This window comes from Malaclemys terrapin, chromosome 1 (assembly GCF_027887155.1).
Source record: "Malaclemys terrapin pileata isolate rMalTer1 chromosome 1, rMalTer1.hap1, whole genome shotgun sequence".
NCBI lineage: Eukaryota > Metazoa > Chordata > Testudines > Emydidae > Malaclemys > Malaclemys terrapin.
The window spans coordinates 110,568,568-110,584,890 of record NC_071505.1 but is presented as its reverse complement, the minus strand read 5'-3'; the positions used below and the strand labels follow the sequence as shown (position 1 = coordinate 110,584,890).

Genomic DNA, 16,323 nt, shown 5'->3' with positions numbered 1-16,323 from the left:
CATCAGGTGCTGCAATTTCCCGATCTGCTATTCTAACCACGTGCTTTGGGGTGGGTGGGGGGATATGCTTTCTTTCTCTCTCTCCCTCCTACAGGATGTTTGTAGCGCAGCAGATTGTCAACAGTAACCTCCTGCTCCTGGTTACAGATGCTACCTGTGACTGCAGCATCTTCCCACCTGTACTCCTGGAAGCAAAAGAAGTCAAATATATCCTTCTTCTATCACAGCATGTGTTAGACTCTGCAGCCCTTTCTGCTGTTCTCCCACTGCAACAATTAGTCTGGGGGCGGAGGATCTGTTCCTGTAGCAATTAGGCTGGGGGAGGATTGAGGAGGAAAGAGCAGGGAGGTATAGCTCCACTTGTGATGCAGCAGGATGCAAGTGTGGATACAATAGGCAGGCATGGTGGAGGGAGCAGAGAGATAGAGCAGGCAGGTTAGAGGTGTGGTTGGAAATGAAAATCTTCCCTTTTAGCCACCCAAGAACTCTAACCCCATTTAGAGCCTGGTGTTGAAAAGTGGCCTCCATTGGGATGAGCAGAGCGCTGTGCCAGCCATTCACTGCAATGCAGGGGCTCCTGCGTTGATATCTATGCTCACTCCCTGCCCCATATACCTGCGACGGAAGGGAGCAGCAGCCCAGTGGGGACTCCAGCACTGTGGAGTAGCCCAAGCAGGCGTGTACATGGATCCTCCCACCCCCTCACTCCCCAGCACAGGTATACATGAGGACTCATGACTGAGCTGTAACTTGTTAAAAATACAATAGTCCTTCCTGTTCTGTTACTGCCCCTTACAAATAACCAGTTACGTACCCTGCAAGTGGAAGCTGGACCCAACTCTCCCCTTGTGAACTGGCCTCAGTTGGCCATTACCTATTTGTATAAGCTACAGAGGGAGGGCATTTTGCAGACTGCGCTGGAATTCTAGGGAATGCACTCACTGTTGCACCTGCCCTTCGAGGGTCAGCAGCTTATTTAAATACACTAGAAAACCTAATCTGGGAACTTCTGAAACAACACAGGGAGAACAGCTGTAATGCTTTGTTTTCATAGAGCACTAGCAGATAATCTCAAAATGGCTCACAAACACTAAGAAACCCAGCACCTCTGAGAGGCAGGGAAGTATTGTTATCCGCACTTTACAGCTGGGGAAGCTGAGGGACAAAAACACTTGCCCACGCTCACACAGGAAGCCTGTGGTTGAGGCAGGAGTCGAAACTTTATCACCTTGCGCCGAAGGCAATGCCTTAACCACAAAATTATCCTGCCGCCCTCTGCTACAGAATATACAAAAATTCTGAACAAGAATCACTGGGAACCTAAGTGAATGGAAACATGACTTCCCAATTGCCAGCCCCTGAGAGTGCTGGAGGAGGGCATAGAAGCTACATGTCAGACACTTCCATACAGACCAGTTAACTCCGTGCCTGGTATCACACAGTAGCAGGGTCAAATACAGTTAATAGGAAAAGTAATGACTAGTTGGCATGATTTGTGATGTTAAAGCATAGCCATGGTAGAGGTGGGGAAGAACCATGGGGTTGGGATAATAGGGGGAGGAAAGAGACAGACATGATGGTGATGGTAGAACAGACGTCTGAGAACAGCGGCCCAGTTATTGGTAAGTCACCTACAGCAGTTGTTTCTTTAATTCAGTCCTGCAGGATCATGCCCTTTCCTCATTAACTATGGTCACATTAAGCTTTCTGTCTCTATTATCCCATCACCATGAAAGAAAGCAGCTAAGCATTTCCACCTTCTCCCCAGCCTCTGTTCTGTGTGCTCCCTCCCTGGCACAGGGCCAACCTGGGATTTCTTTTTATAATCTTTTGCTTCCATACCGCAGCTTATTTCTTTTTACAGCCTTGGAGACTAGTCCTTCCACGTTGTGAGTTTGCCTCTGTCCCCTCTTATCCTACTTCCATCTGAATTCCTAGGGCCCTTGGACACAGCTCTAAGATTCAGTCATAGCCTCGCTAGGCTGCGTGAGGGACCTCACAGTCTTTTGTCTGTGCTGCTTTTGTCCCTTTCTAAATGCTACTGTTGATCTTAATGGCAATACACATAATGCTTCGGTGAAGTGCGACAGGATGCGCTCCCAGAAACTGAGACGGCGGCCAGATACCTGCCACGCATTCCATCCGGAGGTACAGTAGGGACCATGGGGCTTTGCAGCTGGGGCTGTGTGTGTTCGGTCTCATTCACACCACTAGATCTACTGCATAGGCTCAGAAATGCCCAAGAGCTTGTGATTATTCTATAGTGGTTTTCCACTTAATTAGGGTGATCACCTTTTCAAAAAACACAAAACCGCCCCCGCTGCGGTTCCCAGCCAATGGGAGCTGCGGAGGCGGCACTCAGGGCGGGGGAAGCACGTGGAGCCTCCCTGGCTGCCCCATGCCTAGGAGCCAAAGGGACATGCCGGCTGCTTCTGGGGAGCTGCATGAAGCCAAGTAGGGAGCCTGCCAGCCCTGCGCCAACCGGACTTTTAGCAGCCCAGTCAGCGGTACTTACTGGAGCCGCCAGCGTCCCCTTTCGACCGGGTGTTCCAATCAAAAAATGGACACCTGGCAACCCTACTAGGTAAAGCCTTTGTTTTTAGACCACAAGATCCTAGTCCCCTACCCTACACGTGTGTGTGTTTTAGCAAATGGCAAATCCTGTACATATGTAGCCAGCCATGGACCCAATAGATTTTGCTGCTTCAGCCTACTGCACCTAAAGGCAGGAAGTGCAGATTCTTGCACTAGTAAACGGCTGTGAATGAATCCCTCAAAGCCTATAAACTGGTGCATGGAGCGTGTTGCATGCAAAGGGCTGCAGAGGGGCTGCACAGGAGGTAAATCCATGCAGTCTTTGGGGCCCTGAATCCCAGCACCAATGCCATGGGGTGTGGATCCTACAGCACTCAGAGGCTGGGGGAGCAATTTCTGGTACTAGTGCATGGGTCTTTGAGAGCTCTAAGACAGAGGTTTTAGGACGGTTGGTTTTCCAGCTGTCTACATGAATGGGTGACATGCTCTTGGAGGGTCCCCCAGCGTGAAGGCATGAGGCCCTTACTCTTGACCTGTCCCTTCCTCTCTGCTCAGTGTCATATTGTCTCACAGTATTCACTGCCTCTCATTCCGCTGACTGCAGCCTCCACCCCTTATGTTCCATGAGCCCCTGAACATCCTATCAGGGGGATGAATCATTTTACTTGCCCTCTTGTGACCCTAGAAATAGATTTGCTGATCTTGTGCCTCCTTCTCATTTGTTCTCAGGAGAATGCTCAGGACTGCGGTGGAGCTGCTGAGATCTCAGCCTCGCTGACATTACTCCTTCTAGTGCTGGTGACCTTTGCTCTCCTCCTGCGGTGACAGAGTCTACCACATCCTTACAGTTTGCAGAAATGGTGGATAATACAAGGGAGTCTACTTCCCGGGGACATTCTTAGAGCCAGAGAGTTGGAGCTGTAGGAGGGGAGGAGCCCACGATGTAGGCATTTTGACTCCCTGTGGACTTGTGGGGACAAGGCCTTAGAGACCCCTCACATATTGGCCTGTCTCTCGGACAAAAGGCTTATAGTTCAGTTTTGTGTTTACAATGGAAGCTATTTCTTCCGGAAGAACTTGCAGCTTGAGTCCCGGCCACCATGGGTGTGGATCAAATGGGATTAACTGTCTCTGCAATAAATACTGGATCGGATATTCCCAGCTCTGGGGACATTACCTGACAGATCAGCGGAGCTCATGAGGGATGTGAAGGCACCAGGAATATCTGATACCATCTTCCTGTGACTGGTTCTGTCCCCATCCAGCCTGGCACCTCACTTACACTTGCCTCTGCTAGTGATGGAGTCCATGCAGATGCAGTAGGGATTTCACTAGCACTACCCACTACATAGCAGAGCTCTCCATAATGTAATCTGCCTTGCTGCGCCCCACGAGGCTGATTTACTGCATAGGACGGTTTGAACTGGGCACACATTGCCCTTCAGGAACAGCTGGGGTTTAGATATGAAATTTTATTTACTGAACATGTTGCTCACTGGGATCAAGGATTTTTAGCACCTTGGATTCCTGGTGGTTATGGGGCAAAGGGAGAAGCCAGTGAAGAACAGAGTTAGGCATAAACTGCAGGGCAGCAGTAAAGGAAAAATACCTCAGTAAGGCTCTGCACAAGGAGGTGGTTCCCCAACACAGGGCAGTTCCTAGAGACCAGATTCCCCACATCAGTGTTATACAATTTGTAACCGGGATTGCACTAACTTAAAAGGAGATCCGAGCAGAGGAAATAGCACAGCTTGGCTAGTTATTCTTATTTCAGCAGAAACTGCCATAGAGCTTCGGTCCCCAGAACTGACTTCTCTTAAAAAGTGATTGAGCATCCTGGAAATTCTAACAAGCCTGCATACAAAAGGGAAAGTCACCGGTCTATTAAAAACAAACAAAATGAAACAGCCCCTCCCAACGCAGGGCCTACTTACAAAGAGAAGGAAAAAAATAAGAAGTGGAGTTTGTGCTGCCATCTGCTTTCTCTGCAGAAGCAGCTAAGAACCAAGCACTAACTTCAGAGCTATGCTGTGCTAATCAATTGCTGAAGCCTCAGGCTGGGCTGGAGACAGTGGCAGTCCCCCCCCCCCCCCCCCCCCCGCTAATGATTCGGGTTGTTTCCAGCTGCCAGGCACATGTTTTCAGGCATTACAAACAATGACCAGGGAAGAGGGAACAAGATTTTTTTTTTCTTTTAAATAAAGTGCTTGCCCTTGTCTCTTTAAAAACAAATATATGGCATATTTTAAACAGATATTTAAGGTGTATTGTTATACTTGGGACTGATCTCAGCCTTGTAACTCCAAGCAACCCCAATCCACTGGCGATGATTACAGCCATAGCAGAGTCTATGGCCTGAGGGCAACTGAGTCATGCAACCCCTACGGTGCATTGGCAGCTTGCCAGGAGCTCAAGGGTTGGGCCTGATTTGCCTAAAATGGAGCAGATGGCAGCTGCCTTAATTAGTAATACAGACATGGAGACTACATCTCCCAGCATGCAGTACTCTCAATTGGGCCAAGGGGCCAGGCTCTGTTGGGGCCCCTGAGTGCTGCCATAATACAAATAAAACATGAATAATAAAACAATAATGAGGCAAAATGATTAAAGCATAGTCCAGCAATGAGCATTGTTAGTTCTACCATTTGCTCCCACTTCCCACGGCTCCCCATTATTTTCTGTCTCTTGCACCATCTGTCCCTGAGCCAGTCCCTCCCCCTTTTAAAAAGGGCCAGACTTCCCTATTGTAGAGCTTGGGCTGAGCATGAAGGAATGACAGAAAGAAAAAAGTAGCTAGCCAGGCAGGAGCTGCTAGTGTCTAAAGGAACCATCATGAGGTTTGGTTTGGGAGGGGGGAGCATGGGAAATATGGGGACAAAGGCCTCCTGGCCTCTCCTGCCACTATCTCCAGGCTCTGTGGGCAGAACCAGCTGCTTCCCCTGCAGCAAAGACCTCCAGCCTGCCCTGGCATGGCAGGGGAGGTGAGCTTGCTCACCTGCCCCCTCTCTGGCCAGGTCCATCTACTTCCCCTGCAAAAAGCTCCTTTAGAGTTTTAATCTAATGACACTGAATTTTGCCATGGTACAGTTATAAATATTTCACAAGCATTCCCCCCCCCCTTCTCTCCCCCATAAGCTCTGCTGCTCTGAGTGATGGAGGAGGCCCCTGGGGTTTCAATTACTAACCTGCAGCACCATTTGGCCTGTGCTGGATGCTCCTTTGTCTAGGACTCCCTGCTGCCCACAGGGAAAGGAACATGATTTATAGACCCACTGTTAATGCTGTGACAGCCAGGCTTACTGTGGGGGAGCAAGCCAAGGGAAGCAAGCTAACCTGCATGAGGCACCATGTGCAGCCTCACAGAACACTACACAACTGCACTCTCAAAAAGCCTGAACAAACAGGATCTTATGCAAAGCCAGTCCCAGCAGGGTCTACGCTTCCCAGAGCCCTGCTGTCAATCAGGGAGAAAGAGACAGATGCACAGACCGGAGAGGTGTACGGCAAAGCTAAGAGTTTAGCCAACAGAGTACCATGAAGGCGGCTGTCAAATTTCTCTGGAAGCACTTACAAAAAGAAAATGGAGGAGAAATATGGATCCAAGTAAGTAGATAAAGGGAAGCATGGCCCTTTCTTCCCAGTGATGCTGCTGATGTGACCTGGGACCAAATGAGTGCAGAAGTCAGCCTTGTGTGCTCCCTGAAGCAGTCATCACTGTACAGGCCAGTTTACAATTAAAGGCTGGTTCCCCTTGAAAGCAGACCTGTGCGTTCCCTTGACTAGTGGCCTAACAGAGCACTGTCTGATGCTCTGGTATTTTTAATTCTTAGAAGGGTGAAAGGTTTGCTATTTGACTGACAACGGTGCTCCAAACATACACCTACAGCTTTCCCTGTTTGTGACATAGGGGGATTTACTGTGCTCCCAAGCTCTGGTTGCCTACTTGTTTGGCAGGAATATCAGCTCTCATGCAGCCCTGGAGTTAAGGAAAAATGCCCAGAAAAAGCAGCTGCTCCTACTGCCATCTTCCTCAGTCCTGCACACTTGGCAGCCCAGGGAAAAATAGGACAGCAAAAATAAACAGATCGCGACTGCAGAAGTAAACTGGCAGCTGTGAAAGAAGCCATTGTTCAGCTCCAGCTGAGTGGCATTATGCTGCCACTGTAGCATGGCATGATGAAGCACAGCTGTAATTTTTTCCTCCTTGTTTAGGGCAGAGGCAAAAAAAATGTATGTTTGCACACCTGTGCACATGCAGCTGTGGAGCTCAGATTTTTTATGGAGGGGGCAAAATTTGAGGTGTGAGGGGCAATTTATAATACCCTCTCTCATTCCCTCATGACCCAAGAAAGCTTCCCTATGAAAGTTTCACCACGTTTGAAGGAAAGGTTTCGGGTTTGACAAGTCTGCATTTTCTAATGAAAAGCTGTCTTGGCCAAAAATTCCCACTCAGCTCTACTTCGTTGAAATTGTATTGTAGATAGGAACACAAAAGAGCCTGCTTCTCTCAGGCGAATCAGAGGAATAAAGGGCACAGCTGAGAGGGTTGGTTCTAGATGGGGAATACATGACAAATGCAATTTCTTCTGGAATAATGAACTGAGTTTGCAGGATGAAGGACTGGCCTTTTTATTTACTTTACTAAACTCTAAAAGATGCTGTGCATATTTCAGAGCAGATTCTACTCCTGGAACCTAGGACACAGATCTGGAGTTTTAACTCCCAGTAGCACTCAGCTAACTCATTTGGATTTTGAATCCACATCAGCCAGATGGTTTGATTTAGCACTGCAGGTCCAGTCTCTAAGAAATGAGGGAGTGGGTGCAGGGGTGTGTGTGACAGCCACTTACCAGAGACACAGTGGTTTGATATATAAAGTAGGTAGCATAGATTCATAGATTCTAGGACTGGAAGGGACCTCGAGAGGTCAACGAGTCCAGTCCTCTGCCCGAATGGCAGGACCAAATACTGTCTAGACCATCCCTGATAGACATTTATCTAACCTACTCTTAAATATCTCCAGAGATTGAGGTTCCACAACCTCCCTAGGCAATTTATTCCAGTGTTTAACCACCCTGACAGTTAGGAACTTTTTCCTAATGTCCAACCTAGACCTCCCTTGCTGCAGTTTAAGCCCATTGCTTCTTGTTCTATCCTTAGAGGCTAAGGTGAACAAGTTGTTTTCTCCCTCCTCCTTATGACACCCTTTTTGATACCTGAAAACTGCTATCATGTCCTCTCTCAGTCTTCTCTTTTCCAAACTAAACAAACCCAATTCTTTCAGCCTTCCTTCATAGGTCATGTTCTCAAGACCTTTAATCATTCTTGTTGCTCTTCTCTGGACCCTTTCCAATTTCTCCACATCTTTCTTGAAATGTGGTGCCCAGAACTGGGCACAATACTCCAGCTAAGGCCTAACCAGAGCAGTGTAGAGCGGAAGAATGACTTCTCGTGTCTTGCTCACAACACACCTGTTAATACATCCCAGCATCATGTTTGCTTTTTTTGCAACAGCATCACACTGTTGACTCATATTTAGCTTGTGGTCCACTATAACCCCTAGATCCCTTTCTGCCGTACTCCTTCCTAGACAGTCTCTTCCCATTCTGTATGTGTGAAACTGATTTTTTCTTCTTAAGTGGAGCACTTTGCATTTGTCTTTGTTAAACTTCACCCTGTTTAACTCAGACCATTTCTCCAAATTTGTCCAGATGATTTTGAATTATGACCCTGTCCTCCAAAGCAGTTGCAATCCCTCCCAGTTTGGTATCATCCGCATGGGAGTGACTGTTGTCTAGATTAATGAAATTCTTGCTATGAGGGAGGGGCTTGAGGTTGGAGGAACTGGGCATTTGGAGGTGACACACTTAACTGAAGTTTTAGTATTCAGCACTAAGGTCTTGTCTACACACAAGCACCCCAGTTTAAACAAGTGCAAACTCACATGGCATTTAGTTCAGTTTAAGAGTGGTTTATTGCAGTTTAGCTTCAACCTATATTCCTAATCAATTTAAGTCAAACTAATGTAAACTGGATTAAACCAAGAGTGCCCAAACAGCCTTTCCCACCAGTTTAACTAAAATTGGTTTATAATTATACCTTTTGTTAAAACCACTGCAACTCAGCACAAATAGACACACCCTGAACCTATGGATAACTGTTTTCTCTGCTTCAGACAGAGCACATTTCCTGCTTGGTCTCAGAGCTGAGATGTTCACTCGTTTGAGTGCACCCAGGAAGAAATCATTCACACAGCAATGCATGATGTCCATGTCTGTTTGCCCTCTCACAATGAGAAACACTGCTCTGGGCTGACTAGTTAATATGCTCATCCGCATGTGATACTGGCACAACCTAGTTGTTCATAATCCCCAAAACAAACTACAGTGGAGATTCTCCCAGGAAGGGTCCATATGTCCCTAGAGTTTCTCAAAGGAGCACAGTGACAATTGTGTAAATAGCCAATGACATGTTCCAGGGTGGGAGCAGAAAACATCTGCCACCCTCCTCCTTCCAGTGAGCTGAGGAAAGGTGCAACGCTGAACAGGGCCAGCTCTGGCTTTTTTGCCGCCCCAGGCAAAAAAGCCTCCCGCTCTCCCCGACTGGCTGGAGCGCCGGGGGGACCCGCTCCAGGTGCCGCCCCAAGCACATGCTTGGTGGGTTGGTGCCTGGAGCCGGCCCTGACGCTGAAGGATGCATCATGCAGAAGCTTATCAGTCATGATATTTATTCATTCCCACAGCTGCATACAATGCAAGCAGAGGATTCTGACAGTGGCAGTTCTTATGAGAAGTCTACTGAAGCAGAAAGCAGTGGTTGTGGCCTTCATAAGAGATGCTGCTGGATTCAAGCAGCATCTACTGATAGAACCTGTCTGGGGAGATCAGAGCTATGAAGACCTAACTTCCTTCCCATAGCAGTAGCAGCATTGTTGCCTTGATTAGTAGCAACGATATGGTTCTGAAGGCATTTAATTCCATCTCCCCCTGCCACAATCTCGAGTCCTGAGTTGAAAGGGGTATGGTGGGAGGAAACAATTTGGTTAAAATTCAGAAGTCCATTTGATGGGGGTTTGCAAATTTGAGAAATAACATGCTACAGCATAAAGTTATCCTACTACCTAGTACAGTGGCTGCAGCCAATATAAGGGCTTGTCTACACTTACCTCTGGAGCGATCGATCCAGCAGTGGTCCATTTATCGCGTCTAATGAAGACGCAATAAATCGACCGCTGAGCGCTCTCCCGTCGACTTCAATACTCCACCAGAGCAAGACGCGTAAGCGGAGTCAACGGGGGAGTGTCAGTCAACCTACCACAGTAAGTAACTCTTAAGTACATTGACTTCAGCTACGTTATTCACGTAGCTGAAGTTGCATAACTTAATCAGTCCCCCTCCTCCCCCCAGTGTAGACCAGGCCTAAAAGCCCTGCTTTATACTGTACTATTTAAACATGATGCAGAATCTTAGCTCACATAGCTCTGCCTGTGGCAGAACTTTCACCTGAATTACTAAACCCTCAAGTACAACATAGCAGGGATGGCTCCTTAGCTCTAACTAGGAAATGGTTATGGGGGAAGAAACTGAGAATTAGGAAAGTTAGCCTTGGACTTACCTCGCAGCATTAGGTGGTTGCACTAACGTGTTTGGGATATTATCGTGAAGACAAAAACAGAAGCCTTTCAGCTGAGTTGCAGCTGTCTGACTTAAAGCACATAAGCTTTGTGGAGCAGGAACCAAGCCTTCTTCTGTTTGGCAAAAGCCTAGTGTACCATGGACGCTCTGGGAAATAATGGATCAGTGTGGAGCTGGTGGGAAACTTCATGATTCCAAGAAGGGGACCACTCATAAGGGAATGTTTTTGTCTGTTCTCCCCCCCCCCCCACCCCCCACCCCAGAATATTAAGGGGGAGGCAGTTGGCTCAGTTTCTGATTCAGCCATATGTCCATCTAGCATATGATGGGGGCTATAAAAGCTCCTCTGATCATACCCAGGTAAGGTGCTTTGCTAATAGCAGTGTCTGTTGATATTTTCTGCACTTGAGAAAGTTGGTGGTCTCATGTGAAACTTATTTAATAGAAAGAGGTACAAGACAGAAATGTTGGTATTTAACTTTTGTATTTTGTTGCGTGAAGCTATTTTGGCAGCACCACGGAATGATCAATTCGTACCGTTAGTCAGAACATCTCTCCACCCAGAATATGGCTCCAGGAATATCAAAACAGCTGCTAACGTTCACTGTCCTTCACAAGAGCTTCCAATATCCTTGCTTCCCACCAGTTCCGTGCCCTGTTGCCAACCCTCCAGCAGGTAACCGCCTCACTGATTTAGAAGATGAATTCCACATTTTTTCCAGAGGAAGTCTTAGACCCTATTTCCTTTCATCATTTATTTGCATTATGGTAGCCCGAGAGGTCCCACTAGTCAGTATACCATTGTGCTAGGCACTATACATAGCAAAGTAGTCCCATTTAAATGCTACAAAGCTTATTTTCTTATTAAACACACATTTGTTCAGTATTAGTTTTCACTCAGTGCTACTGCAATGTTCTTTTCTGCTACCCTATGCACAATAAGGAGCTATAACACTACTAGAGGGTCGGCTGGGCTCCATGTCAGCACAAAGGCTCATTTCATTCCCAGTCCAGCAGATGCCTGAGAAGAAGGACAAGGTAAGGAAAGGCAATCTTGCCCAGGGAGACTGAAATATATTCATCCCCTTGCCCTTTGGAACGTAACATAAGAATGGCCACAGTAGGTCAGACCGATTGTCCATCTAGCTAAGTATCTTGTCTTCCAACAGTGGCTGCTGCTAGATTCTTCAGAGAGAATGAACAGATCAGGGCAATTACTGAGTGATCCATCCTGTTGTCCAGACCCAATTTCTGGCAGTTTAGAGACACCCGGAGCTTGGGTTTGCATCCCTGACCATCTTTTTTTGAACCTAGTTGTACTTGTGGCATTCACAGCATTCCCTAGCAACAAGTTCCACAGGTTAACTGTGTGGTGTGAGCAGTAAGAGTTAACACTAGTGACAGTCCAAACCACATTCTGACCCACCTTCAAACTCCATGCACCAAGTTCTTCTGAGAGTAAAAAGCACTGACCAAAGTTTTATTTTCTAATCCAAAGCAGTCAGATCCAGGTGACTCTTGGGGCAGTACTTCAAAACAGGCTTCTCTAGAAATTTAGTGCAGATATTGTCTATCCTAGAAAGGAATGCTTGACAATAGGAAAGTGATTCATTGATGGCAATGATGCCAAGAGGTCACCTTAGCCCACAATTACTCAGCCAGCGTTTAAAACTGTTCTCCTGCTAGCGCAGACAGGATACACAATAAAGGAAGTGTACAGAACACTGTTGGAGCAAGTGTCTACCCCACTTTTTGATAATGGAGCCATTAACTTTGTAAGTAGCTGCCAAACCATCTTTAATCTCTGGAGACATCCGTTGTCCTGGAATCACAAACAAGCTTATGGTTTGCTGATCCTGTTTGCTAGACTGATCCAGTTTATAAAACAGTTTTAAACAGGATTTGCCCAGCTGTTGAGGACTAGACAAAAAACTTCTTATAAAACAATTTGACACAAGTCAGGTCCTACAATGCAAATAGTGTCTAAGAAGGTTTAGAAGTAAGGCAATGTTTCCATCATACAACATACACCAAATTTAAGTTTTGTTCATGTATTAGGCATACAGAAATGAGTGACAAGCTTGATCCCTATGGTGTCAAACTCAAGGTCCATCAGTAGAGCAGTGGGTGAATGCAACAAATAAAGTATGAAGGACTTACTCCAGGTGAGCACACACTAGGTGCAGTATCAGAGGGGTAGCCGTGTTAGTCTGGATCTGTAAAAAGCGACAGTGTCCTGTGGCACCTTATAGATTAACAGAAGTATTGGAGCATAAGCTTTCGTGGGTGAATACCCACTTCGTCACTGCAGTGTATGGGCGTCCTTACTTAAGGCAGAGTTTAAAGAAATAAAATAGCTTTGAAGTCTGCCTCGTAAGCGAGTCAGACTGGACTTGTACTCCTCTCACTTGAACCATAGATAAAGGGATGCCATCTAGCAACACTTGTGCAACTATTTGCCAGCATCTAGGTCCTGTCCTAGTGTTCACAGTACATCCCCAACCCTGCTCCAAGCAAGTAATGAGAACTCTCCAGGTCTCAATTTGACTTCTGGACTATCAGACCCCTTAGTAACAAGCTGATTGGTCAGCCAGAAGTCATAGGGGAGGGAGTGAAGAAACTGTTTTATTCTTGTAAATACCATACAAAGCAACAAACTTGGTCAATATCCCATTTGGTTCTTTTATTAGCAGAATTTAAGAACACAGCAAGTCATGAGATCCCATCTTATATGGAACCAATCACCAGAGACCCCAACCATCAAAAAATCCCCAAATGTGCTTTGTTGCTTCCAACAGTAAGCAATTTAAAAAAGAAAGAAAATACTGAACAAGGCCACTATTTAATGGGGAAGGAAAGGAGCTGTAGGTCCTATGTATTCTATGGCAATAATCTGCACACAGAGCAAGCAAGCCTCTGACCGCTGAGAGTAAGGCATTCAGGTGCCAACCTGGGAAGAGTTCTCAGCAAGCGCTACAGGGGGAGAGAAAGTGCACAACTAGGCAGTTTATTGGAGCACAAAAACTTCCTAAACAGAGATCGACTCGGTTAACAATAGCAGGTGGAGTATTGTGTTTTTGTAATAGTTCTGTGCTGTGTTGGGCCGGGCCAGGTTACAAAGTCCCTTCAGGGAATGAGCATAGGGTGATTCAGGATGGAGACTGCCACTTTTGCTGGTATTGATACAGAGGTATCCAAAGTGCTTTCCAGAACAAGTCTGGTTCTGATATGTACCACTGCTTTCTCAAGTAGCAGAGCACACCTCCTGCCAATGCTTATTAAACCCTCTCATTAAAAGTGCCTGGTTAATACTGCTATGTATTCCAGTTAGGCACTGCACAAACCCACAATACAATACAAGCCTTTCCTTCAGTCCTACTGACATCCACTATAGTGATCCCACCAAGAAAAACATCCCTGTAAGCCTCCCACAAGCTCCAACAAAGCACCTCTTTTTACAGCTAAGCTTTATTTCAAAATTTCTGAAAATAACTCTAACCAAAGGGCAAAAGAGAAAATACTTCCTTTTTAGAGTCAACAGTGAGGAATCTTGAATATAATCAAAGTCTTCCACTTCTATTCAACCCTATTAGACAAGATAACTGCTTGAAACCTTGATTAATAGCCTGGATTCCCAAGAATGTTTACTTGTAAGATCTCTACAATCCACATTTTTCACTTGCAAATTTGAACTTTCACCCTTTAAAAATTTAGAACAATTTTACCTTCCTATTGCTTTGTGAACCACAGCATTTTAGTAGCTGTTTAATCCCAGGTGAGAGGTTTCCAACAACTAGATTCTTACTCCATTACATGAAACTTGTGTGTCATACTCTGTGTACCTGACAATCAGTTTTGCCCCAAGACTCTCAAGATTCTCCAATAATCTGCTTATCTCTCTGGCTTCTGACTAGGCTCCAGAGATCAAGCCACATCAACTCAATGAGAGAAGAATATATGCTTCCCCCTATGCAGAGGCTCCACAATAGTACAAATGGTCTCAATTTTACTTCCGGATTAAAAAAGAAGCCAGCTATCCCATTGGTTAAGCAGAGCTGGGAAATCACACTGACTAGACCTGAAAAGTGAACTGTGCAGGGTTTAGTGCAGATTTAAAAGTCACAAGATTCTGTAGGCCAGGGGGCTCTGTACACACATGAAGGTGATCAGCGTTAGGTCAAGAGAAATCATTAAATCCGAGTACTTCCTGCTTCACAGCACAGCACTGCCCATGATACCAGGGGAAGCCAGCTGCTCTCCCAGCAGGAGCAGAACAACAGTAGGAAAGGGAGTCTATTGCAGCACAGGGAATTTAGTCAAATTAACACTAGGACTTCTGTAGATAAGGAAGAAATCCAATAAAAAAATCCAGTGTGTGTGCGCATGTAGCCGAACAGTATTCTTCCTTTGAGTGCACAGCTTCTTCCTTCCAGTGCCAGCCTATGCTTACCCACCTGGGTAGCGATTCTATTCTTTGACAAGTGCCATTAGCATCATGTAATCATATCAAAGCATGGCAGATCCATGAATGGCAACCAAAAAGCTAGAAAACAGTGGCTTTTGTTTGCAGAAAGATACCCATGGAATCAATTCATGAGCTACATCTCACATACACACCCCGTTACACTCCACTTCATGTGGCAACAAACCATTCAACTTCATTTTAATTCCACAATCCAAAACCCCCCCAAAAGGGCCAAGAAAGCTCAGAAGGCAATTGCCCCAAGTGGATGGGCAGGGTCAGATGTATCATTCTAGTTACCTTGAATAGCTAAACTTATAACACTGAGACCTGAAAGACAGCCTGATTAAAAAGTAGGCATCTGGCCATTGCCAACCTTTGTGTGTCATGTTCTGAGCCTGCTCCAAACACTGACCAGAATGCCATATTGCCCAGTACATGCCAGCTTCCAGGAAGAGTCTGCAGGACCATCATGCCTCACTCCCAAGGATTTTACCTGATCCTCCTGCAGTCACTTTTTTGTGCAAAATTGAAACAGTGTGTGGTACTTGCATGTTGCATTCTATACAAAACCCTCTCCCCCCCACCCTATTTGTTTAAAACATTTATATAAATTTATTTTAACAGAAAGTTAGAAATCTTATTTACAATTTTTTCCCCAAAAGAGCATCTAAAATCAGCTCCTTCCCCTGCCCCTAAAGAAGATATAAATCTTAGCCTAGATTTAAAAAAGAAAACTGCTAAGCCATCCCTCCCATTTTCTACAAATAAATATGGCATTGAACAGAAGCCGATTTGGAAACGGTCCTCTGTAGCTCAATCTGTAGATCAAGAATAAGTTAGGGTTTAAGAATTTCCTGGTCTTCAAATTGATTCACTCCATTGTTTGAGGTATAAATTTCTCGTGTCAGAAATCCCAAGAAGCTTCCATATCCCATTACATGAGGCTTGGATTCTCAGGTGTTCGCGTCACTAGCCAGTTAACATCAACGCCTCTTTGCAGTCCACTGTTTTGGTTATGATCCTGGGCTGAAGGCAGGTTTTACTGCATGTCTCCCTCCTCCGTGCAGCCTCCCCCAACTGTGAAACGGAACTCCTGAAGGTTTGAAACACCATGGAAGTGCACAAAAGCTCCGGCCACTACGAAGATGTGAAACAGCTGATGGGAGTGGAACTGTGGAAACAAGACATTACTGTTCAGCCAGAGACATATGGAATCCAAGTACCAACCTCTTTCCAAAGAGACATGTGTTGGCCTGAAGCGTACAGCAGTGCACAGCAGCAGCAGCTTAACATTACTTGCTGGGCTATTCAAGATCCCATATTGCACCAGTCACTGTTATCACTGGCTACAGCATCTCCCCCTCTTCCAAGCTATATTCACTGGAAGCAGGGGGAAAAAAATCTGCTTCAGATTTCACAGCCACCAAAATCACTTGCATACTTGAAATTTGAAATGAATGTACAGCTATATGCCTTTCCTTCATATTGGTCTTTGGTTGATATCACACTAGCATGCTTCCAGTTCCCAGGCCAAAAGGCTTAGAACAACAGTGTATTTTTTCCTTGGACTCTTAATGCCTAGCAATAGGGATACACTGTTGCTGCTGGGATTAGTGACATGTCCTATTTTACACATGTGGATAGGTATTGGAGCTCCGCTCTAGTCCTGGATGCAATGTCAAGTGGATT

The 16,323-nt window shown here is 45.8% G+C and overlaps 2 protein-coding genes across 4 annotated transcripts in view; one reads left to right on the top strand and one right to left on the bottom strand.

Moving 5' to 3' along the window:
* Window positions 1-3,690, top strand: part of CACNA2D4 (calcium voltage-gated channel auxiliary subunit alpha2delta 4) — a 158,341-nt gene extending 154,651 nt beyond the window's left edge. The window contains exons 36-38 of the mRNA XM_054016077.1: window positions 95-207; window positions 2,066-2,148; window positions 3,265-3,690. Of these exons, the coding sequence (XP_053872052.1) occupies window positions 95-207; window positions 2,066-2,148; window positions 3,265-3,360 (292 nt within the window). The 3' untranslated portion in view covers window positions 3,361-3,690. The remainder of the gene's footprint in view (window positions 1-94; window positions 208-2,065; window positions 2,149-3,264) is intronic.
* A 9,141-nt stretch (window positions 3,691-12,831) lies between these two features.
* The window catches only part of ADIPOR2 (adiponectin receptor 2), a 73,373-nt gene continuing 69,881 nt past the window's right edge, over window positions 12,832-16,323 (bottom strand). For all 3 annotated transcript variants that reach the window (XM_054035288.1, XM_054035307.1, XM_054035298.1), the window contains exon 8: window positions 12,832-15,805. In XM_054035288.1, the coding sequence (XP_053891263.1) occupies window positions 15,674-15,805 (132 nt within the window). In that variant the 3' untranslated portion in view covers window positions 12,832-15,673. The remainder of the gene's footprint in view (window positions 15,806-16,323) is intronic.